Source organism: Sorex fumeus, unplaced genomic scaffold, assembly GCF_029834395.1.
Source record: "Sorex fumeus unplaced genomic scaffold, SorFum_2.1 ptg000042l, whole genome shotgun sequence".
NCBI lineage: Eukaryota > Metazoa > Chordata > Mammalia > Eulipotyphla > Soricidae > Sorex > Sorex fumeus.
Window position 1 is genome coordinate 1,234,117 of NW_026606099.1, and position 23,208 is coordinate 1,257,324.

At 50.1% G+C, this 23,208-nt stretch overlaps 2 protein-coding genes across 4 annotated transcripts in view; both read right to left on the reverse strand.

The window, feature by feature from the left end:
- IKZF4 (IKAROS family zinc finger 4) overlaps window positions 1-16,264 on the reverse strand; it is a 31,901-nt gene extending 15,637 nt beyond the window's left edge. The window contains exons 1-2 of one of the 2 annotated variants that reach the window (XM_056120030.1): window positions 15,993-16,264; window positions 3,923-3,977 (exon numbers count right to left, since the gene is read on the reverse strand). In XM_056120030.1, coding sequence (XP_055976005.1) covers window positions 3,923-3,962 — 40 coding nt within the window. In that variant the 5' untranslated portion in view covers window positions 3,963-3,977; window positions 15,993-16,264. Of the gene's footprint in view, window positions 1-3,922; window positions 3,978-15,992 lie in introns of those variants that run through there. The other variant, XM_056120029.1, reaches the window with a different exon arrangement.
- A 575-nt stretch (window positions 16,265-16,839) lies between these two features.
- Window positions 16,840-22,349, reverse strand: SUOX (sulfite oxidase). Of its 2 annotated transcripts, none has more exons than XM_056120037.1 (4): window positions 22,011-22,349; window positions 19,500-19,559; window positions 19,049-19,223; window positions 16,840-18,670 (listed from the first exon to the last, which is right to left on the reverse strand). In XM_056120037.1, the coding sequence occupies exons 2-4, from the start codon at window positions 19,547-19,549 to the stop codon at window positions 17,261-17,263; spliced, it is 1,635 nt and encodes a 544-aa protein (XP_055976012.1). In that variant the 5' UTR covers window positions 19,550-19,559; window positions 22,011-22,349; the 3' UTR covers window positions 16,840-17,260. The 2 variants fall into 2 exon arrangements, with proteins under 2 accessions (XP_055976012.1, XP_055976011.1); XM_056120036.1 differs by having other exon boundaries at window positions 21,974-22,349.
- Between the last annotated feature and the right edge of the window lie 859 nt (window positions 22,350-23,208).

The window sequence follows — 23,208 nt, forward strand, 5'->3', positions numbered from 1 at the left end:
TTCTAGATCTGGGGACCGACAGCCGCCTCCTTCCCAGCAGCAAGTGGGCCCAGCACAGGCAGTTCTCAGGCTAAGGCTGCACTGTGGCCGGAAGCCCTTTCACATCCCAGGCAAAAGGCGGGCGACCTCTCCCCACCTCCCCTCCTGTCCTGAGCCCCTGGGCCCCGCAGCCCTCATCATCCAAGGCCTCTCGGCTCCTTCCCTTCCAGAGGAGCAGCCGCTCACTGGCATGCTGACCTACTTTGGAAGACTAGATTTTCTGATTCCAAGAATTTGGGGGTGGGCGGGGCCCTGAAACTTTGGGCTGCCTCCCCCTGGCTCCCTTTCCACTAAGCTTCCCTGAAACATTTCCCAGTCCCAGACAGCTCTGGACCAGCTCTGCTCAGTCCCTGAATCACAGGGGCCAGTTCTGAGCAGCTGCTTTACTTCCGTTGAAAGGGGCGGGGTAGACTGACGCCCCTCATCGCCCCCCGCCTTACTCCACCCTGCTCCCCCCCTTATCCTACTCGGCTTCCCCTCATCCCTCTCTCCCTCACTTCCAGGGAGTGGTCTGCACCTTTAAAGAGCCCCAGGAGAGAAGATGGATGCTCCTCTGTCAGGGCCTATGGGGTGGGGAACAGGAGAGACCCCCTTCCTCACCAAGCAGCCAGGCCAGGGGAGGCAACTGTGTCCGGGCAGAAAGGCTGTTCTGAACTTGGAGGGGCTCCAGGGCTGTCCACGGCAACCCTGACCACTGCCCTCCTGCCACCGACAGAGATGGGCCAAAGGGGCATTCAGAGGCCCGGGAGGACCCTCCATCAGGCCCTATCCTGCAGTGGTATTTTCCAGGGTCTCTGCTTGATTGCCCCTTATCTCTCAGGCAGCTGCTAATAGCGAGACATCCCAAAACATTACTGAGAGGTTTCTGTTTGGGTCACACCTGGCATTGCTCAGGGGTTACTCCTGGCGCTGCACTCAGGAATTACTCCTGGCAGTGCTCGGGGGACCATATGGGATGCCGGGGATCACACTTGAGTCGGCTCTGTGCAAGGCAAAGGCCTACCTGCCGTGTGATCACTCTGGCCCCACGGCCTGGACTTTCACTGGAAACCACCCTCCACGAGGAGGAGTCATCTCACTGAGGACATGCCAATCTGCTGGCCTCAGGGAAGGCCTGGGGTCAGAGCTAAACACCCTTGAATGTTTTCTCCTGATACCCACTGTTCTCTAGGGAGGAAAGCAAAGAGCGCCAGAGAATACTTTTCCGGGCATCTTCCTGTTTCTAATTTGCCACCCCTGCCCCAGGTTAGGGACCAGTTTTCACCTGACTGAGTTTAAGCACAGCTCAATAGCAGTTTTCTGAACAGACTTAACGGACATAGCCTGCTTAGGAGGTCGAAGGATTGGCTAGTTACTCAGAAGGGCTAAGACTTTAGTTTCAGTTAAGTCCCTTTCAAGACCAAAGAGATAGTACAATGTGTGGCTGACCTGAATTCGATTCCTAATACCCTGTCTGGTCCCCAGATCCTCACCAGGAGTGATCCCTGAGCAGTGTCAGGAAGTAATAAGCCTTGAACACTGCCCTGTGTGGCCCCCCACTAACAAAAACAACAAAACAAAACAAAAAGACCCAAATAAAATCCCTTTCAATTAAATCTACTTGTTTCTGGTCACTTGATCAAGTAACAGTGGCAGATATTGAACCCATTCCAAATAGATTTTTTTCTCAGTGGAGAAAGGAATGAGTCATGGCCTTACCTTACCCAGGTGTGGCCAGTGACGCTGATTTGTGTGTCTGAGCCATTTTGCGTTCCCCTTAGTACATTCCCAAAGTTCTACTGGTCTCAATTTAGGGTAAAAAATAAGTTATAGGGGCTGGAGCGATACTATAGCAGACAGGGCATTTGCCTTGCATGCAGTCGATCCAGGTGTGATTCCTGGCATCCCACATGATCCCCTGAGCACTGCCAAGAGTAATTCTTGAGTGCAAAGCCAGGAATAACCCCTGAGCATTGCTAGGTGTTCCCCCTCTCACCCCCTTAAAAAAAGTAATAGTCTTTTTTTTTTTTTTGCTTTTTGGGTCACACCTGGTGATACATAGGGGTTACTCCTGGCTTTGCACTCAGGAATTACCCCTGGAGGTGCTCAGGGAACCATATGGGATGCTGGGAATCGAACCCACATCGGCCACAAGCAAGGCAAACACCCTACCCGCTGTGCTATTGCTCCAGCCCCCAAAAAAGTAATAGTCATTTCTACAATGATACTCATCATGTCAAAATTTAGTTGCCTGTGAGGGCCACAGAGGTGGCTCAATAGGCTGGAGTGCAGGTTTTGTACATAGGAGGACTGGGTTTGATCCCCAGTATTACAAAGTCTCCCTGAGCACTGCCAGGAGGGACTTCTGAGCACTGAGCTGAGAGTAGCTCTGAGTACCACCAGGTATGGTCCAAAAAATCAAAACAAAAAAAACCAAAATCAAAACAAAAAACCCAAACCAATTCTGATATCCTTTGTTTATTTTAGTTTTGGTTCTTGGACAACATCTGGCAGTGCTCAGGGCTACCTCCTGACTCTGCACTCAGGGATCACTCCTATTGGGCTTGGGGGACCATATGGGGTGCTGGGGAATGGGAATCCAGGTCACCCACATACAACTCAAGTGTCCGACCCACTGTATATCATTCCAATGCCCAGATAAACTTGTTAAACCTTCTTAAAATTAGGAGATCAACCACATCCTGATGATTTTTGTATTTCTAAAACCATTCTTAAATTAATAAATCATTTTTATTACAAGCAATGATCTCTCTGCTTTGGTAATAGTATTTCACATGTACAAAAACCTGTAACATGCAATAATGGAGGAAAAGAAATGGGGGAAATGATAATTGAATTCTATATCTTTGTTTCAAAGGCGATAAACTATCAGCAAACTGGTTGAATCCAGAGCCTCCTGCATGCAGAGGATATATGTGCTTTTCCAGAGTCACATCCTCTGACATTGTTTTTTTTTTTCTTTTTGGGTGACACCCGGCGATGCACAGGAGTTACTCCTGGTTCATGCACGCAGGAATTGCTCCTGGTGGTGCTCGGGGGACCATATGGGATGCTGGGAATCGAACGTAGGTCGGCTGCGTGCAAGGCAAACGCCCTACCCGCTGTGCTATTGCTCTAGCCCCCCTCCGACATTGTTTTAAGTGGAAACTTTTTTTGGGGGGGGGTTGTTTGTTTGGGAGGCCACCCCCAATGTTGCTCAGAGCTTATTCCTGGCTCTGCACTCAGGATTTACTCCCAGCGGTGCTTTAAGGACCAGATGGGATGCTGGGGATCGAACCTGGGTTGGTCATAGGCAACAAAATCTGAATTTCTGATTTTTCTCGGCACTTTAGGCCCCACTGGCTCCCGCTTTCCTCATCACAATGACTGCTAACTGCCGGTGAGACACACGACTCAAGGCAGGACACGTGTTTGCAATTCCGGCTCGTCTCCATCATTCTCGTCCACTCATCACCCTACCACAGTTCACTCACTGACATGCACACCTGGTCCCCGCAGGCTCTGGTGTCTTGAAACCCTGCTCCACGCTACCCGGTGGGACAGAATTGCCATGTTTGGCCACTAAACTCAGAGCCCAAGAGGAGAAATGAGATTTTCCCTTTATCTCTCTGCATCAGTCACTCCAAACCTCTCTCAGAGTCTCCCATTGTAGACCCCTCCTCTTCCCTACCCTTCCTCCATCTTCCAAGAAGCTAGGAGAGAGAAGGACTCTTTAGGGAGTGGACGATGACCAAACTGAATGCACATGACCAAGCACCATCAAGCGTCAGCGTCACCTCTGTGACTGGAGCTCTCAGAGGTCAGGGCTGGGCTGGAGTCTCTCTGCTCTGCTCGTAGGAGAGTGCTCCCGGCCCCTTATGATTAGAATGTGGAGAGGGCATACCGGACATATAGGAGCGGCCATTGCAGTCATCTATGTCCATCTTAAAGAGATCGTGCTGAAAGAGAAAAGAGCTGCTGTTAGAAGCCTCCTGGGGATGGGAGGGGGGTCTCTGCCACCTGGCAGTTCGCAAGAAACCGAACAAATCGTGGACATGTGCTCACGTGCCATCTTTCTTATGTTCCTTCCTGAGAAAGAATGATGTACTCTGACTTGCAGAACTCAGGGCCTGGGGTGGGAACACTGTCTTCTCTGGGTGGTGAGGATTATTCTGGGCTTTGGGAGGACGGTCCTCGGGAGGCAAAGAAACAGTCCCACAGAGGCTCTATTCCTTGTTAAGGATGAGGTAGTAATAAGAGGAAGAAGTGGATTTAAGCGATCATTTGTGGAATGTGTTGGTAGGGAGCCCGCGAGAAGGCAGAGGAGAGAAGGCCCACCTCAGGGTTCACTAATAAGTCCTCTCCTTAAGATGTAATAAGCAAATTAAACCTTTAAGCTGCTTCCCCTATCTTCTTGTCAATTACCGTGCTCTGTTTGTTTTTTAAGGGGAGGGGACTGCATTTAAAAATGCAGGTTAGCCTATTTGAGGGTAGGCCAGCAATAAGTGGCAATAGAGTACTAAACAATCAAGAACTGAGAACAATTAAAAGTGATAATTTGTCGCAATGAATTATCTCCTTAGGAGCCTGTGGGAGGAAGAAAAAAGTCTAGTTGGTGGAAATTTACATACATCCAAAATTGCTTTCACCAGTTTTCTAATGAAAAATGAAGACCCTAGAGGCAGACTTTGGGGAGCAAGGGAACAGACTGAGATGCCACCAGGATTCTTGGACTCTTTGTAGGATCTTATGAAGGCAGATGAGTGAAAATTTGGTTTGTTGTTGATAATCATATTCCAGTGAAAGAGCTGGGGATGGGGTTTGGGAAGGCATAAGGAAAATGTGCTACACCCTTTTTCTTTCCCACCGCACTGGCATTATTTTTTGTGCCAGGGGATGCAACTGAGGATCACTGTGTGTGTGTGTGTGTGTGTGTGTGTGTGTGTGTGTGCGCGCACGCATGCCTCCTTGCCCTGAGCTCGGTGATCACTCCTGGTGGTACTCGGGAGACCATGTGGGATGCTAAGGGATAGAATCTCTGGGCAGCCATGGGCAAGGCAAGAGTCCTACCTGGTATACTATCTTTCCAGCCCCACAAGACCCCACGAGACCTTAACCCTATAATTTCTCTCCTGCCCCAAACCCAGGATCCTTTCGTTGTTGTTGTTGTTGTTTGATTTTGGGCCATACTCGTCAGTGCTCAGCACTTTACTTCTAACTTGGTGCTCAGGGATCACTCCTGGTGGGGCTCCAGTGAACCATATGAGATGCCGGGGATTGAAAGCAGGCAGGCTACATGCAAGGCAAATGCCCTACCTGCTGTACTATCACTCCAGCCCCAACCACACAAAGCATATTCTCTACCACAGGGCTACAACCGATCTCTCCTTGTTCATTCTTATCTATTGCTGAGACATTAACATTCATGGCATTTAACATCAAAGAAAATTTTAAAAACCTATTAACAGAAATAAATAAATAAATAATAGAGACTCATGAAGGGCCAAAGTGCTAGCTCAGAGAGTTAAGACACATGCTTGGCATGCAGGAGCACTGGATTTGATCCCTAACTCTGCATAATTACCCAAGCACCAATGGGAGCTACCCACCCCCGCCCCAGTCTTCCAGTCTTCACTGGGAATTGCCCCCACAGCACTGCTGGGTATGGCCCCCAAACTAAAGAAGTCTCATGAGAAAGCCTGAAACATGAGCGTTCTTTGATTTTTCAAAGCCATTGCTCTTCATTACATTTCATTATAGAGCTTCCACATCTCAACTCAGAAGAGAAGCTTGCGTGGAGAAGGGAAAAAAAAAAACTCTTAAGAAAATTTCTTTATTTTCCCCTTCTCTTTGTTTGTTTGGGGACATCTTCTCTGGGATGAACTGAGGACCTAACCACTAGACCAAAACCACAGTAGGAAAGTGGTTCCTTGAAAGTTCCCTTAGGGACAATGGTTTGAAGTGCCCAAGTCCCCAAGGATGAACAGATTCATGCCTCTTGGAACTAGTCACAGCATGCGTGGTGGTCAGATTGCTGCATATGAGGGAGAGTGGTCTGGGGCTCCTGGGACCCTTTCATTTCAAGTCATTAGCGCCATAATTGCCCTTTGGGAATTTTGGTAACTCTTGCAACACTCAAAATGACACGTGACTTCCCTAACCCCCCCCCCCCCCACCCCGCTTTGTATTCAGTGATTTGTCTCAGGGCTCAAGGTAGGTCAGGAGTGAGGAAAAGAAAGTAAGACTCCTGCCTCTCGGAGGAGAACACATGCTATCAAAGCATCCTGCTTCCTTTCGAGAGACAGGCTGCCCAAGGCTTTCGTGAATTTTCGTAAGTGAGTGTGCGCGTGTGTGTATGTGTGTATGTATGCGTGCGTGCGTGTGTGTGTGTGTGTGTGTGTGTTTATTTCCCCTGATTCTAAGATCAATTAAGCCATCTTTTCCTTTGGTGTGATCCCTGTGGGAGTGGGATCTGTTACTTAAAAAGGAAGAACAAGTTGAGCAAGTTCCAGTGGGAGAAACTCCTGGAAATGTGGGGGGTGGGGGATGGGAGAGAGAGTGAGCAAGAGGAAGAATGAGAGCCATAAGAGAGCAAGAGTGAGCAAGCATGCTAAAGAGTGAGAATGAGAGAAAGAGAGGGAGAGAGGGAGGAGAGAAAGAGAGAGAACACTAGAGCAGTCTCAGGCCAGCATTGGGTCAGGAAGTGCATCCCATTCTTCAGCACCTGCCCAAATTGCCCCAAAACAATTTCCAGGAGGGTCTGAAGTTGTTTTCTTATTTGGACTTTGTTCCTACAGTAAACCAAACTCTTCTGCTTTATTTTTGTTTTGTTTTAGGGCCACACCCGGTGATGCTCAGGGGTTACTTCTGGCTCTGCACTCAGGAATTACTGGGGATGCTCGGGGGACCATATGGGATGCCAGGGATTGAACCCAGGTCAGCTGCATGCAAAGAAAATGCTCTACTTGCTGTTTGATCGCTCCAGCCCCAGCTCTCCTGCTTCTTAACTGCTTGGGACAGGTGCTTCCTGACACATCTTGGGCAAAAACAGCCTTTAGCAGCCTCCTCACTGGTCTCAGTGCCAAGCTGGTAACTCTACAAGTGAAAGGGGATTGAGACGAGGCTGTTCCACTCTTGGTGTTCTGTGAGCCAGGAGCAAATCAGTACTTGTACTTCACTGTTTACTCGTCTCCAGGTGGCACTTCCTCCCAACCTTCCCTCTACCCAGCCCCGATAGTGCGTCCTCCCTGCCAGGCCGGCTGGCCGGATCTTAGCGTCTCCTGAGAGGAACTAGGTCAAATTAAGCAGTGCCAAATGGAGACATACCACAGTGCCACCATGTAAGAGGGGGAGGAGGAGGCACAAGGAGAGGCCGTGTGAGTTTCACAAGACGTGTTTGGCTCCAAGAGCTTAGAAGGAAACTGACTACGTTCCTAGCCACAGAGATGGTACTTAGCGAGGGAGGTAGGCACATTTGTACTGTAAATTCTGAATACAAATGCCATCAAGCTGAATACTAAGCAACTAGAAACCACCAGTCTCTCAATTCAAAAAGTTCCGCTGTGAGGAGGGAGGAAGGGTTGGTCATTGTAAACCTCGGCAGATAAAAATGCTCTTTTCTTTCTTTCTTTTGAATTTGCTTGGCACCATAACAAGAGTCCTCCATGACCCTGGCTCTCCCCTCTCAACGTGCCATCACCTCTGGAACGGTAGGAACTGGCAGCCCTTCCAGCCTGATTTCCCACTCTACAAGTCACAAGTGAGGACAAGTCTAGGGGCTGATTCCCAAGGGTAGGCAAGCTAGGTCAGTTTGCAATATTGGTGACCAAATATGATTGCCCTTCTAATCCTCCAAAGAATCCTGTTAGGCAGAGTGAGATTCCAAAACTGGAAATGACAACACCCTCATGGAGCCTGGTGAACAGGTGGGCAGAGGAGGATGTTAGAAAGAAGAATGGCGGTGTGGAGAGTGGCAAGGGTCTAAGCCATCCTTTTGGCTATTCCCAGGCTGCTATTGGGAGCTGTGGGAACTTCTTCTGTGGCTTCCCTTAGGACCTGGAAGATAAGGTGAAGCCCAGTGATTAGAAGTAAGACAGAGCTCCCCAGCTGGCTGGGAAGTGTTGCTGTGTTGGTATAACAAACTAAATCTACAGTCAATCCTCTCCAGTCTGGGCCTTCCTGAAGGGCATGGGATTTGAGCAAATCCATGTGGGCTTAGAGAGCTGCTGCACTCCATCAGGGCTCTGCCTAACTGGGTCTTGCAAGGGGGCCAAGGGATGTGGGGAAGAGAAAGAATTAACGCAGTGTCTGTACCTAAACGCACCCTCCTTGCAGTGTCTGTATCTAAATGCACCTTCCTTTCCAGGACACAGAACTTGACAAGGAACAGCTCTGCAAGCATCCTTAAACACACCTTAGTGCCCTCTGAAAGAAACCCGCCAACCTTCACTTAGCTCAGGTGTCTGTCTCTACAGCAGAAAAGATCTGACTGTTTTCCACTGGGCTGTAAATGGTGGAACTCTTTCAACACAGAAGAAAGGAAATAGCTCTGCTTCATTACCCAAGGGCTGGGGAAATGGTGCGGAGGGGATGAATCTCCAGATCATCCTAGGAATGGCTAGTTTCTACCATAAGGGGGGTTCAGAGCTGAAAATGCAACATGTGGCAGTAGGAATATAGCACTTCATTGTCTTCTCTTAGATCTCAGGTGGATGCAGCTTTTCTCTTGGTCTTTGTGCTTCCCTGTGCTCCCTATGTAGACTGTGGAAGAGAGAAGGCCAAGATTTGTGGGTGAGAGGAGAAACAATTCTAGCCTCCCCATCTCATTTCAGGACCCAAGGAACTAAGAAAAGGAGCAAGCCAAAGGGCTTCAGTTACTAGTTGTGATGCATTTGAGATGAAGGTTTTTCCTCTTTGGGGGGCAATTTCCTTAAGCTAACAGGTTTGTGTTTAATAAAAAAAAGGACTCACAAGGTCACTGATGTTGAGCTGTATGTTTGGGAAGGGATGAAGAAACGAGAGCAGAGAAGTTCAATATGAGTTTCATAATAATCAGTTTTGAAGCCAAAGATGCCCTAAACAAGTTTAAATCTTTCAAGTAAGGGGCCAGAGTGATAGTGGGTGGGCATTTGCTTTGCATGTGGATGACCCAGGTTTAATCCCCAGCATCCCATATGGTCCCCTGATCCCCACGAGTAATTCCTGAGTGCAGAACCAGGAGTAACCTCTCCCCACCAGCATCACTGGGTGTGACCCGAAAAAGCAAACAAACAAGCAAGCAAAACAAAACAAAACAAACAGAAGTCAGAAATTACCTGGAAGTCTCAACGAACGATTCTGATTGGGAAGGGTGGGAAAAAGGTGGAAGAGACGGGAACAATTCTCTTTGGTGGCAGTCCTCACTAGAAGTCCTTAATAATGCATATAAAAAATGCTCACTGTTCAGGCTGGAGATATAGTACAGAGGGGTAAGGTGCAGACCTTATCTGCGCCTAACCCAGGTTCAATCCATGGGCCCATATATGGTGCCCTGAGCACAACCAAGTGTGACCCCAAAGCAAAAACAAATAAAGGGCTCATGGGGTCAGAGAGATGCCTGGCATGAGTAGGATCCCCGGTACCCAATATGGTCCCCCAGGCACTGCCAGAAGTAATTCCTGAGTGCAGAGCCAGAAAACAACAACAACAAACACCTGAGAATAGCTGGGGGGGGACCCCCTAATAAACAAACAAAAAAAAAAGGAGCTCACTATTATTTGGGCTGGAAAGATGTTTTCAGACTCTTTTGCTAACAAAGAATTTTTGTTTGTTTGTTTTTGGCCCACACCCAGCAATGCTCCAGGGTGACTCCTGGCTCTGAATTATTCCTAGTGGTGCTTGCGGAACCATATGGAATGCCAGGGATCAACATGGGTTAGCCATGTGCAATGCAAATGCCCTACCCGCTAAACTATCACTCCAGCCTCACCAAAAAAATTTTTTTTCTTTTCCTTTTGTACTGAAAGAGGAAGCCTCAGTTTCCCCTTGCCAGTGAGACAGAAAGCCAGTTCTCTCCAGATGTTCCGTCTCTCCCCCATTAACCTGACACACATTCGACCCCCCAAGACTCTGTCTCTTCATTCTCGGGGCTTCTCAGGAACATAAAACTCTGCCCTGGATTCTAGGTTGACGTGGAAACTAAAGTAATTGGCAATTAGGCCTAGAAGATTTGCTTCCCCTTGCCAGTGAAGAAGGAATCCACCAGAAGTTTCCTGTTGCCACCTAAACCCCATCGACGTCCTCCTCCCCCATTTCATTCCCAAAGTCCTGTCCCAATGGAGATTTCCAGAACCATAAAACTCTGTTCTGGAGCCTAGGCCGACAAGGAGAGTAAGATAAGGAGCAAAAATACGCAGAAAGATTTAGACCAGCTAGACATCATTGTACTTTTCTGGCTTCTTTTGTAAACACTAGCCAAATGATTGTTACTGTGTTTGGCATATCGAATACTCTCGGTAGCTTGCGGGGCTCTCCGAGAGGGGCGGAGGAATCGAACTCGGGTTGGCCATGTTGGCCGCTTGTTTTCGATATGCCAAACACAGTAACAACAAAGTCTCCAATGGAGACGTTACTGGGCCCGCTCGAGCAAATCGACGATCAACGGGAGGGCCTTTACCTTACCTCGAGCCAAATGATAACGGACACCAGGAGCCCTTAAAAAGGCCTACACAAGACTCCTCACCTTAACTTAGTCCTGTACTAAATTCCTCCCCACTTGGAGACCTCCTTTTCTACTTTCCATTAAACATTTCTACTTTCCAACTCTGAGTCTGAGCATCTTTATTATCCAATATTTTCATAATTTGTTGCTACTGTGTTTGGCATATCGAATTCGGAGAGCCCGGCAAGCTACCGAGAGTATTCGATATGCCAGACACAGTAACAACAAAGTCTCCAATGGAGATGTTACTGGGCCCGCTCGAGCAAATCGACGATCAACGGGAGGGCCTTTACCTTTACCTTTTTACATTTTCATAATTGAAAATATTAAAGAGCCTGGGAATCGTGAATGGACAGAGACCTGCCGCCGCTGTTTCCACCTCCCCTGCATCAGTACCAGGAATCAAGCCCGGGGCCTCACACGTGCAAAGCAAGTGCTCTCTCGATGTCCCACATCTTCTGCCCCTGGTAACAAAAGAACCTCGCTCTGACAATCCAACTTTGTTTTTTTGATGTTTGGGTCCACACAGTGATGTTCAGGGGTTACTCCTGGTTACAAACTTGTGTGTAAGCCCTGGTTAGGGATGTTCAAGGTCTAGGATCCTGAGAATGTTGGAGTTACACTGGAGTACAGTAGTGATTTTCAACTGCTAGTATGTGGCCCAGGCAAGTCCACAGGTGCATGAAGGTTGAACACCTCTGGAGAAGAGAGAGGATGTCCAATATTTTAAAATTTAACAGAAGTTGGAACTAACTCAGAGTCACCCATCTGGCTGATCACTGAAGCAGAGCAAACAAAACCTACATTACCAGTGGGGCTCTTCCACAGGTACAAAGTTATATTTTACCATAGCTGGAAGGTGGTTTTTTTTCCATTTTTGGGCGAGAACCAGCAGTTTCTCGGGAGAGGGAGAGAGGGTCGTTCCCACTGGTGCTCAGGGGACCATGTGGTACGGGAAGTTAAGCCCAATGCACCATTGAGCTCTCCTTAGCCTCTGGAAGGTGTTTTGTTCTTTTTGTTGTTTTGTTTGTTTATGCTGGGGATGGACTATATCTAGGTCTCATGCATGTAATGCATGAACTTTACCACTTACCCACATTTCTGGCCACAGCTGGAAGATTGGGGGTCACCATGCTTGTCTTCTTTCTTGGATAATAGAATAAAGGATTTTGGAGCCCATACCTTAGTGACTGAAATCCTTGAACTAGACACAGGTTTATGGATGAGAAAAGAAAAAAAAACCCTCGCTTCCATACAAGAGCCTGGAAAAATGCCTACTTACTCATTCAGTGTTCTGAAGGTAGAGAGAGCTCCTGGATTCAAACAGTACAGTAAGATACGTAGTCTAAAGATTTATGCCCGTCCTGCAAGGCCTGGGCACCAATTCACTTAGAGCAGCACTAGCCTTTGTAGATGTGTGTGTGTGTGTGTGTGTGTGTGTGTGTGTGTTTGGGGGGAAGCTATGGAGGGTGTTACGTGATACACAGCTGTGCTCAGGGATCACTCCTGGTGGTGCACAGAGATCAAACTGGGGTCAGTCACATACAAGACAAGTGCCTTAATCGGTACTATCTCTCTGGCCTCTTACAGTGCTTTTATTGGATAAACTTTGCACATATCTACATTTCCAATATGAAGTTCACAAATTTTTTTTTTGGTCACACCCAGTGATGCTCAGTGGTTACTCCGGCTCTGAACTCAGGAGTTACTCCTGGTGGTGCTGGGGGGGACTATATGGGATGCCAGGAATCGAACCCGGGTCAGCCACGTGCAAGGCAAATGCCCTACCCACTGTACGATCACTCCGGCCCCGAGTTCACAATTCTTTTGAGTACTGTAGCACTGTAATAGCACTGTCCTCCCATTGTTCATCGATTTGCTCGAGCAGGCACCAGTAATGTCTCCATTGTGAGATTTGTTGTTACTGTTTTTGGCATATTGAATATGTTATGGGTAGCTTGCCAGGCTTTGTCGTGCGGGTGGGATACTTTCGGTAGCCTGCGGAGCTCTCAGAGAGGGGCAGAAGAATTGAACCCGGGTCGGCCCTGTGCAAGGCAAATGCCCTACCCGCTGTACTATCACTTTGGCCCTGAGTTCACAATTCTTATGAGAAGAGAAGAAAAACCATATAGCCTAGAATTCAGGGTCACCTTCAGCAGGATCAACAAAGAGACCAACAAGAAAGGGAGTTCTTTTGTCTGTAGAAATATCTATACCCACAGGATCCCACTTCACTTGTTCCTATAGAGTAAAATAAAAGAGGAAATACCTATCCAAGGGCCAGAGCAAGAGTGGACTGCCTTACATGGGGCCAACCCGGGTTTGATCCCAGCATCATACAGTCACCAATATACTGCCAGGAGTAACTCATGAGTGCAGAGCCAGGAGAGATCCCTGAACATCACTGGGTGTGGCCCAAAAAGATAAAACAAACAAACAACCTCCTCTCCCCATCCAATCAACAGTCCTTGTTTTGACTGATTATCTTTTTTGGGAAACATCTGGTGGTATTCAGGGGCTACTCTTGCCTTGGTGCTTGGGGATCATTCCAAACAGTGCTCTGGAATCAAACCAAGAGCTCCCACTTGCAAAGCATGCACTCCAATTCTTTGAGCTATCTTTCCAGGTGCAAATTATCCTTTTTTCACATGGGCTTTCATGTGTGCAATGAGAAAAAAGAGAGAGAGGATGAGAAAGAAGTGAAACAATTTCTTTGTGGATATTGGGTAGGGTGGGGTACAGGGTAAAAAGGATGATGTTCTTCTATGCTGGGAAGTATAGACTGCTGACTCAAACTAAGAAGAAACAAAGAACGAACTTTCAGATCCATTTTCACTGGAAAAAATAAAGTCAGGATTTATTGCTGGCCCAATCCTAAACCATGCCTTACCCTTAACTTACTGAGAAGGGGAATGCCCAGAAGCTACACTTGGTGGGTGACAACGATATTGTTTTGTAATTAAGACCTCAGCATCTACTGACTAGTAGAAGATATAATTCTAAATTTTGTTTGTTTGTTTTTGGGCTACATCTGGTGATGCTCAGGGGTTACTCTAGGCTCTGTACTTAGGAATTAATCCTGGTGGTGCTCAGGAAATACTATATGGTGCTGGGGATCAAAGCCAGATTGGCTGCAAGGCAAGCACCCTGCCTACTGTTTTTCTCTCCAGCCCCAAATTCTGAAATTTAAATTGAGAACCACTCCTATACCTCCAGACGCTCCATTGAGACCTCTCCTGCTTTACAATAGCAAGGATTTTCCCTTCATCTGAGAATTTATTTTTATGCTTTTTGGGTCACACCCGGCGATTCACAGGGGTTATTCCTGGGCTCTGCACACAGGAATTACTCCTGGCGGTGCTCAGGGGACCATATGGGATGCTGGGAATCGAATCCGGGTTGGCTGTGTGCAAGGCAAATGCCCTACCCGCTGTGCTATTGCTACAGTCCCAAATTTATTTTTTATCTCGGGAGTCACTCTTCTGAATGTTCTCATCAACCAGGGAGTTTCTGAATTTTCTGGTTATAAGTCCCTTGTGGGTTACAGGCAAAAGATCCTCACACACCAGAAAGTAAGATTCACCGACCTTCACCCGCCCAAGCAGATGAGGGAAGCTTTGCTGGAATCACATCCCCTTAGGAAACACCACACTATACTTCCCCAAGATTGTTCATTTCGCCTTGAATCTGGCTTTGGATTCAGTGTCTGAACTGTCCTGATGGTAGTAGCCAGACATCTGTTTTCAAATCTTGCTAAAATATGAACATACGTCTTCGTAAGGTGAAGAAGTCACAGGAGAGACAGAAGCGGATCTTCTGCTTGGCATGACGATGGCAGGACTTTGGCTGACATGTAAGTCTGGAACATACCAAGTTCACCAGTGATACACTGAGGGCACAGGCTGGGGAGATTAGTAGCTGGAACTATCAGAGATGTAAAGGGATTATAAGACTGTCACAGGAGGCAGTGAGGTAAAACCAAGCATGCAAAGCTTTACACAAGGTGGTTGGTAATACACCGAATCTTCCTGGAAGCAGCAAATTGTTTTCTTCATTTTTTTTTTTTTGATGGTGTGTGTGTGGTGGGGGGGGGGGGGGGCGGCAGGGGGAGTGATGCTCAGGGGTTACTCCTGGTTCTGCACTCAGTAATTTTTCCTGGTGGTGCTATGGGGTGGTATGGGGTGCCCGGTTCGAACCTGGGTGCAAGGCAAGCACCCTACCCACTGTACTATCTCTCCAGCCTTAGTTGGCAAATTCTTTGAGAGGGAAAATGTGGTTGCTATTTCCTTAAGTATATCATATCTAAAGGTCTACTTCTAGTAAACATTCCACTGCTCCCAGTCACCACTTAAAACACACACACAAATCAAATGAAAACTCATGAAGCAAGAATCTCCATCTCTAGCAGGAAAGGGGGAAGAAACTAATTGCCCGGTAAGAGCGATAGTACAGCGGGCAGGGCGGTTGTGTGGCCAACCCGTGTTCAATCCTCGGCATCCCATACAGTCCCCTGAGCACAGCCAGGAGTAATTTCTGAGTACAGAGCCAGGAGGAACCCTTGAGTATTGCTGGGTGTGACCCAGAAAGGAAAAAAAGAAGAAACTAATTGGATCTGGCACTTTGTCATTTCTAGAGGGTCTATTTTAGCTTAGACCTTTCTCCTTCCAGAAGCCTGCCCCAAGTCTTCCTCTGTAATAGCTCCTTTAGGTCTCAAGTGCAGGGAATCTCCTCCTTTCCAGCCGTGCTTCCCGGATGCCCTGGGTTTCTCACGCTACTCAGTACCCCTGACGGTACTTCTCCCTCCACCCTAAGTTTCTTCCCGACCACAGGGTCTCCCATTCGGTTCACTGCCTCCCAGCTCATTCCACCTGGGCCTCTTTCTCCCCAAGCTTCTGGACCAACACCCAGGTCAGTCCTGCCCAGATCCCTTGTTCTCTTCTCCACGCTGCCTTCTGCACCTTCTTCTACCCGGCTCGGACCCCATCTAGGAGCCTCGATCGTGTCAGCTCCTGCTGGTCCTCAGTCCTCCTCCTTGACCTGTTTCCCGCCTTTTTAGGACCCCCGAGGTCCCTGCTGCCCCCACCATCCTGGCACCTCATGCCCTCCCCCAGCCCCGGGGCCGGCTTCGGGGCACTGCCTACCCAGCGACCCTCTCCCAGCCGTCCCCTCGACACCCCCACGGCTCCCCTCGCTCCCGGCCCAAGCCCCTCAGGCCCCGCCCCCGGCCGCCGAGGCCCCGCCCCCGCCCTGCGCCCAAGCCCCGCCCTCCACTCACCTGAGGCAGCTCCGCGCGCGCGCAGTTTGGGATGGGGGGGAGAAGGGACGGTATTGGGGGAGAAGGGGGCGGGGCGACGGGGGTCCCCCACTCTGGCCCGGGTGGCTCAGTGCGGGGGCAAGTGGGGTCACTGAGGCGGCGGCAACCCCGCCGGAGCCGGCACCCGGGCGCCCAGCGGCGGCGGTTCCATCTCCATCAGCAGCTTCACCTGCGGAGGGACCGGCCCCCCCCCAGAAACCCCCCCATTACAGCCGACCCCCCTCCCCCGAACAACTTCCGGCCCCACTACCAGGCGACAGGCGGCTCGGCCGAACACCGAGCGCCCCCGAGCCGGGGAGCCTGCCGGGGAACGAAGGGAGAAGAGCTAGGGGAGAGCAGCCGAGTGCCGAAAGCTTCCCGGCCGACAGGCGCGGTCTGCGGCGCGGGCAGTTCGCGGATGCCCCTTCATCTGCATCTCATTTGCAAACCAGGCGCACATTGGATGCCCCCCGTGCCCGGACACGGCCGGGTTTGCCCCAGCCCCCCAAGACAATATTGATTCTTTAAGCTCAGCCGATGCGTAGCAGTGGGGGAGGGTTGCCAGGGGACCAATAATGGGTATCTTCACTGGGGGCAGGAAAGTATTTTGAGGACAAGCGCCTAAGAAGCTCTGCAGATACTGAAGGACCACAGAGAATGAAGCCCCCACTTCTTGACGCCCCCCACCCCCTGCACCTGCTTTCTCTCTGTCCCCAACCCCCTTTTGTTTGTGCTAGATTATCTTCGTCCTGAGATCCAGCGGGGCCTCGCTTGCAACATGCTCACTTCCCAGCCTCAAGGGGTCCCCCAAATTATTCAGTTGTCGTCTTAAAACACTTTATTTATGTATTTAGAAAACTTCCACAATTTTTAAAGCAGAGGGGTGTGCCCCTCACAATCCCTGACAACCCAGACAGCTGTGGAAACTTTGGGACACATATCCACATAAATTCTCTAAAGGCCTCATCGGTGACAGGCATTGGAGATGGGGCGGGATGAGAAAGGCACTGAATAGTGTCGGTCTCCAGAAGTGCTTATAACAACAGCCCTCCTTGGCTCAGGGTAGAGGGTCAGGGGCCAGGTTGGTGTAGAGGTGTCAGAGCCTGGGTAGAAAGATGCGGGGCTGAGATCCAGGAAGTGGAAAGATGAAGGGAAAGTCTTTTCTGCTGTTGTAATAAGGCCAAAGGAGGTTGAATGGGTGTGGAAAGGGGTTAGGAGGTGTTTCGGGGGAGGAAATGGTTCATTTAAAATCATGGGGCCACACGGACACGAACGCGGTGCCATGCATTGCTGAGCACACCTCGCAGGTTCCAGATTGGGGCCACGGTGTCTGGCTGCACATTGTAGCTGTCATCTACAGCCTTGCAAACAATGTTCAATTCCTTCTTTCCCGCTGGCACGGGGGCCTGCAGCTGCCACAGCCGCCAGGCCCAGGCCTTCCGGGGCCGCTGTTCTTCTTCATCCAGCGTAGCTGTCTGCCAGGTGAGGCCCCCGTCCAGAGACACATCCACCCGGACCACAGCTCTTCCGCCACCGCTCCATGCATAGCCCTTGACCGTCACCTCTCCTGACTCTATTGTTGCCCCATTTTGGGGCTCTGTGATGGCTGACTGTATGGGAAGTTCCTGAATGGATGGAGCAGAGTCAAAATTGACCGTGTCCCAGTCCACAGAGGGAGAGAAGCCTTTGTAATCCCGTCGCTGCCAGTGGCTGTGACTTTCCTCTGGTTCCACACTCACTTTTCCCAGCCACTTGACGTGGCGGGCACCCACCACACCAGGAACCACCACCCGAACGGGGAAGCCGTGGTCCCGAGGCAGAGGCTCCCCATTCATCTCATAGGCAAGCAGGACCTCAGCTTCAGGGTTCATTGCTCGAGCCAGAGGGATGGACGCTCCATAGGCAGTTCCAGTGGGGTCAGAGTCCAGCCCCTCGAAACAGACATGGGCTTCAGTGTCAGAGAGCTGGTGACCGGCCTTGGCCAACACATCACAGAGCCGTGCTCCAGCCCAGCGTGCGGTACTAATGGCCCCTATTCTCCAGTCCAGACCTTTCACTTCTTTGAACTGAGTCATCTCGGATCGTCGGTTGCCAGCACACTGTAGAGTTACTGTGATCTCATGTTTGGGGAAGCGGCGCAAGTCATCCAGGGAGAGGGACAGTGACTTCCCCCGACGTGCCCCTTCTACCTGCAGGCGGTAGGTCTTTGGGTCCAGGTTAGGTACAGGCAGATGGTTCCGTGTGAAGAAGATAGAGTTGGGTGTGATATACTTGTCAGTCAGCAGTCCAGGTGGGGGCTCTGCATTAAAGGGGCGCTGGCTGTTGACAGTCAGGGCTGGGTGGCGTACAGGATCATCAGCGTAAGGGTCAGAGGTGCTCAAGGTGGCGGGTGCCTTGTCTTCATGACTCAGCTCCCCAATTTTGTACTCAGCCAGTAACTCTCGCACATGAGGCTGGTTGTGGACAGCATAGAGGGCCCAGAAGGGCTCCAGGGGACCTCCAGCTGCGAGCATCAGCTTTGATGGCCCCCCTGGGTGGAGAGCCACAAATTCAGTGACATCAAAGACCTCATTGCCCAGAGTTACCCAGATCCTGGTCTCTGGAGTGGAGTGGGCTTTCACTTCCTCCCTTGTATATATGCGTGGCATCTCCTTAGCAGCCTGGAAGCAGGGAAGGGGTGAGGCAAAAAGGAACAGTATTTTAAGAAGAAATCACGGAAGCGCTGGAGAGCTAATACAAGGGTTAAGATGGTCAAGGCACTTGCCTTGCATACTGCCGGCCCCATTTGATCCCTAGGCCATATGGCTGGCTGAGCACTGTTAGAGTGGCCACCTCCTTCTCCCCACCTCAAAAAAAAAAATCACTCTAGCTTCCCCTCACCCAAACCACAAAAGAAAGACGAACGGGAAATAGGCAGCAGATTCCAGTTCTACTCTGCATGAACATAGTGTCCCCACTTAGAACTCTGATAACAGCCTAATGGGGAAGTCTCTAGGAGCCCTTCTTCTGGGGGTGACGTCCTTCCTTCCCCCACTTACTCTGCACCGGTGATCATGATAAGCAAAAGCTGCACCGAGGCCTAGCAGGGCTCCCATGACTCTCCACCCTCTGGTGCTGGAGTTACCCCCAGCAGAGGTGAAGTGGCCGTGCTGGGGCTGAAATGAATCATCTGTGGAGAAGATCTGCGTGCAGAGCCTGGAGGCTGACTTCAGTCTGAAACAGAGAGGGGAATTCTTAGTGGAACATTCCTGCAGCACATATGAAAGGGCCCATTTGGGACTGATCTCTGCCTCTCCCTTTCCTAGTTGGCCATGGACTCCTTCCACTGGGGCTTAAGTTTCTCCAGGGATGGCTGGGAAAAGTGAGATTTGGCTTCTTCTGTCTCCCAGAGGCACCTTATCACTCATTCATCTGGCAGATAAAACAAGGCAGTACACTAGGAAGACAGAAAGGGGGCCAGGAAACAATTTCAAGGATGGGACGGCATACCTGCAGGCCTCTTGGAGCCTGATGAGCACAGTTCGGTTCAACAGCAGCATTGTGGCTGACCTGTCGAGGAAGACTCTGGATCAACAAAGGGAATATTATACCAGGAGATACTAGCACAGCTTGGGTATATGGAGAGAAGATAGAGAAGGTCTGCAAAAAAAGTTCTTTGGTCAAAAGAGGTTGTTGTTTTTTTTTTGAATTAACTCTGGAATTACTCCTGGTGGTCCTCAAGGGTACAATATGAGACGTCAGGGGTTGAACCCGGGTTGGCTGCGTGCAAGGCAAACGCCCTATCTGCTGTACTATGCTCTGGCCCCAATAGTTTTTTTTTCTTTGTTTTTTTTTTAGGGTTACAGGGGAGGGTTCCTTCCGGGGGAGGGTTATGGGGGAAGGTAAAGGGGAGGATTACAGGGGAGGGGCTGGAGCAATAGCACAGCAGGTAGGGAGTTTGCTTTGCACGTGGCTGACCTGGTTCGATTCCTCCATCCCTCTCAGAGAGCCTGGCAAGCTACTGAGAGTATCCCACACGGCAGAGCCTGGCAAGCTCCCCATGCTCAATATGCCAAAAACAGTAACAAGTCTCACAATGGAGACGTTACTGGCGTCGCTCCAGCAAATCGATGAACAACGGGACAACAGCGCTACAGTGCTAGTTTTTCAGGGAGAGGGCCACCACTAGGCTGTGTTCAGGGATTACTCCTAGAGGTGCTTGGGGGAACATATAGGGTGCCAAGGATTGAACCCACGTTGACCATATACAAGGCAAATTACTACCCACTGTACTGTAGTACTGTAGTACTGTAGTACTGTATTGCTCCAGTCTCAAAAGGAAAAAAAAATTATGAGGTGATGAGACTCAGTGATAGATGTGGGTGGTCCAATGGGTCTTCGGAGAAAACTGGGCTCACTTTGGGGGGCTACGTGATAGTACAGCAGGTAGGGTGCTTGCCTTGCACGCAGCTGCCCCAGGTTTGATCCCTGGCACCCCATATGATCCCCTGAGTGCCACCAGTGAGCACCGAGCCAGGAATAAGCTCTGAGCACCATCAGGTGTGGGCCCAGAACAAAACCGGACACACTTCAGAGCCGCTCTGCTGACAGGATGGGAGGGAATCGGGCTGGGGAGGAGTCTTCTAGATCTCTCATGCTCCACTTTCTATTTTATCCAAACCAGAGAACAGCACCAGGGGCCAAGGGCCTAAAGGACAGAAGCCAAGTGTCAATCGTGCAGTTTGCCAGTTGATTATTTCTTTAGTCAGTAAAGGACAACCAAGGGATAGATTTAAACAGATTAAAAAAAAATAGTGGGGGGGATATTGGGATCATTGGTGGTGGAGAATGGACACTGGTGGAGGTATGGGTACTCGATCACTGTATGATTGAAGTGCAAACATGAAAGTTTGTAAGTCTGTAACTGTTTGTAAGTCTGAATCACCCCACGGTGATTCACTAATAAGTAAAGTAACATATTCGATATGCCAAACACAGTAATAACACTAATAAAAAATTTAAAAAAAATAGTAAGTGAAAAAAGACAGCTGGAACTAAAAGGAGTGAAGGAGCCCAGATCCTGAAGTCAAAATGCTCTGCTTTGGTGAAAATGGCCCTGTAATTAATCAGCCCTGCTCCCTGAGCCAACAGCAAGCTTCTCTGAACCTACATCCTCCTCGCTGAGATCTACCTAGCAGAACTGCTGGGAAAAGTAAACAAGCAATAACATTTTGTTCCTTCCACTCATTCCACTATCCCTTAAAAAGGCGGGGTGAGTGGGGGGGGGGGGCGGGGGACCCAGCTAGAGACATTAAGCTGGGGCCCTTACCCTACTTGTCTTGGCATTCCAGTGAACTCAGCAAATTGACAAGTTAATGATCAAGGTCCCGGGATGGGCGACAGAAGGAGGGAGGTGGTGTGCTCTCCACCCAGCAGCAACAACTCACAGCTCCAACACGGGGATCACTGACCCCAAGAGGGTCAAAGCGGGGACGGGTGACAAGAGTCCCAATCACTGATCGGATGCAAGGGGGCGAGAGAGAAACTGCGAGGGACAGAGGGGTAGGAGCCGAGTAAATTCCAAGCCGGGGCCGTGGGCAGCTTCAATTTCCACCCCCACCCCTTCTCCTAAACCAGTCTGGGGCGGTGCGTGGCGGGCAGAACTGAAGGGTGAACCTGGTCAGCTGAATGCCCCCCGGTCTGAGAGAAAGCAGTTTTCTGCTCTCCAACTGCTGTCATCCGCACGTGAGCGTGACTGTCTCTTACTCCTTAGAGACTCTGAAGAATTCAGCACCTGGACATAGCGCCGGGTCCCAGGCACCCGCCAGCAGCTAAAACGCGCAACATCCCGATCCCGCAGCGGCACCGGGGAAGCGTGTAACGACAGTTTCCTGGTCCCTGGGCTTGCAGCACCCGCGGAGAGCAAAGCCCGGGTTACCGGCTCTGGCTGCACCACTTCCCCCGCCCGGCCCCGGGCCCCTTACCGATTCCGATTCCGATTCCGTGCGCTGGCTGTTTTACCTGCCGGCGGCCCCGCGAATGCTGGTAGAGGGGCGGCGTCAGCACCGTGACGTCAGGGAGGAGCCCAGGACCACTCTCGCCCCTCGACTCGGCTCCCGGCCAGTGAGTGGCGCGCCGCGGGCCGCCTCCGCGCCGCTGTGCCCGCCCTTCCCGGCGGGCGCGGCTCTACGCGGCGGGTAGTTTTTGTCCCCCCCGCCGCCACGCAGGACCTGGCACCCTCACTGATGTTCGGAATATAGTGGCCGGTGACGAGGACGCCTATCACGTGCAGCCGAGGTGGGAGAGGTTGGAGATGCCCGTGCCCCGCCCCGACAAAGGAGGCACTAGGTGGGTTCACTGCTGGAAATTTCGGGATCCAGCTGGTTTTTCCCTCCACGGTGAGCTCCGCCTCTACCCGGTTTTTTTCCAAGAGAACTGTGTTGCAACTACAAAGCCACCCCCATCTTTCGGAGAAATAAAGGTCAAGCACTCGATTTTCTTAAACCCAGAAAAGAGTGCAAATGCTGCCTAAAGAGTGGTTCGAAGCCTTCCAGATTCCCAGACTAGCTGAATTTATCTCCAAACCATGGAACCAATAATACTGAATAGCCAGAGCCATTTAAAAATTTTTGCTTGTCAGTTAAAAGGATCTAGAACAACAGCACAGCGGGTAGGGCGCTTGCCTTGCATGCTGCTGATCCCGACACCCCATATGGTCCCCCAAGCCCCTCCAGGAGTAATCTCTGAGCCCAGAACTAGGAGTTAACCCTGAGCACCGCTGGGTGTGGCCCTCAAGATAAAATTATGTATTACGTATACATTTTATATTAATGTAATTATATATTCATATGTAAGTATATAAATAAACCTACAAGAGCAATTCTTTTTCCGGGTCACACCCGGCTGCTCTTTAGCCCCAGCTAAATGATATTGATAATGATATTTTAAACCTAAAAGTGTTAAAATTATAATAGCTCATAATCTCAGAGAATACTAATAAAAGACGGGTGCATCACACACACACAAGCACGCCCGAGCTGGAGCGATAGTATAGCAGACAGGGTGCTTGCTTTGGACCCGGGTTAGACCCCTGGCATCTGGCATCCCATGATTCCCCAAACCTACTCCAGAAGGGATCCCTGAGCCAAGAGCCAGGAATAATCCCTGAGCACTGCCGGTGTGGCCCCAACCTCCCCCACAAACGAAAACCATAAAAAAA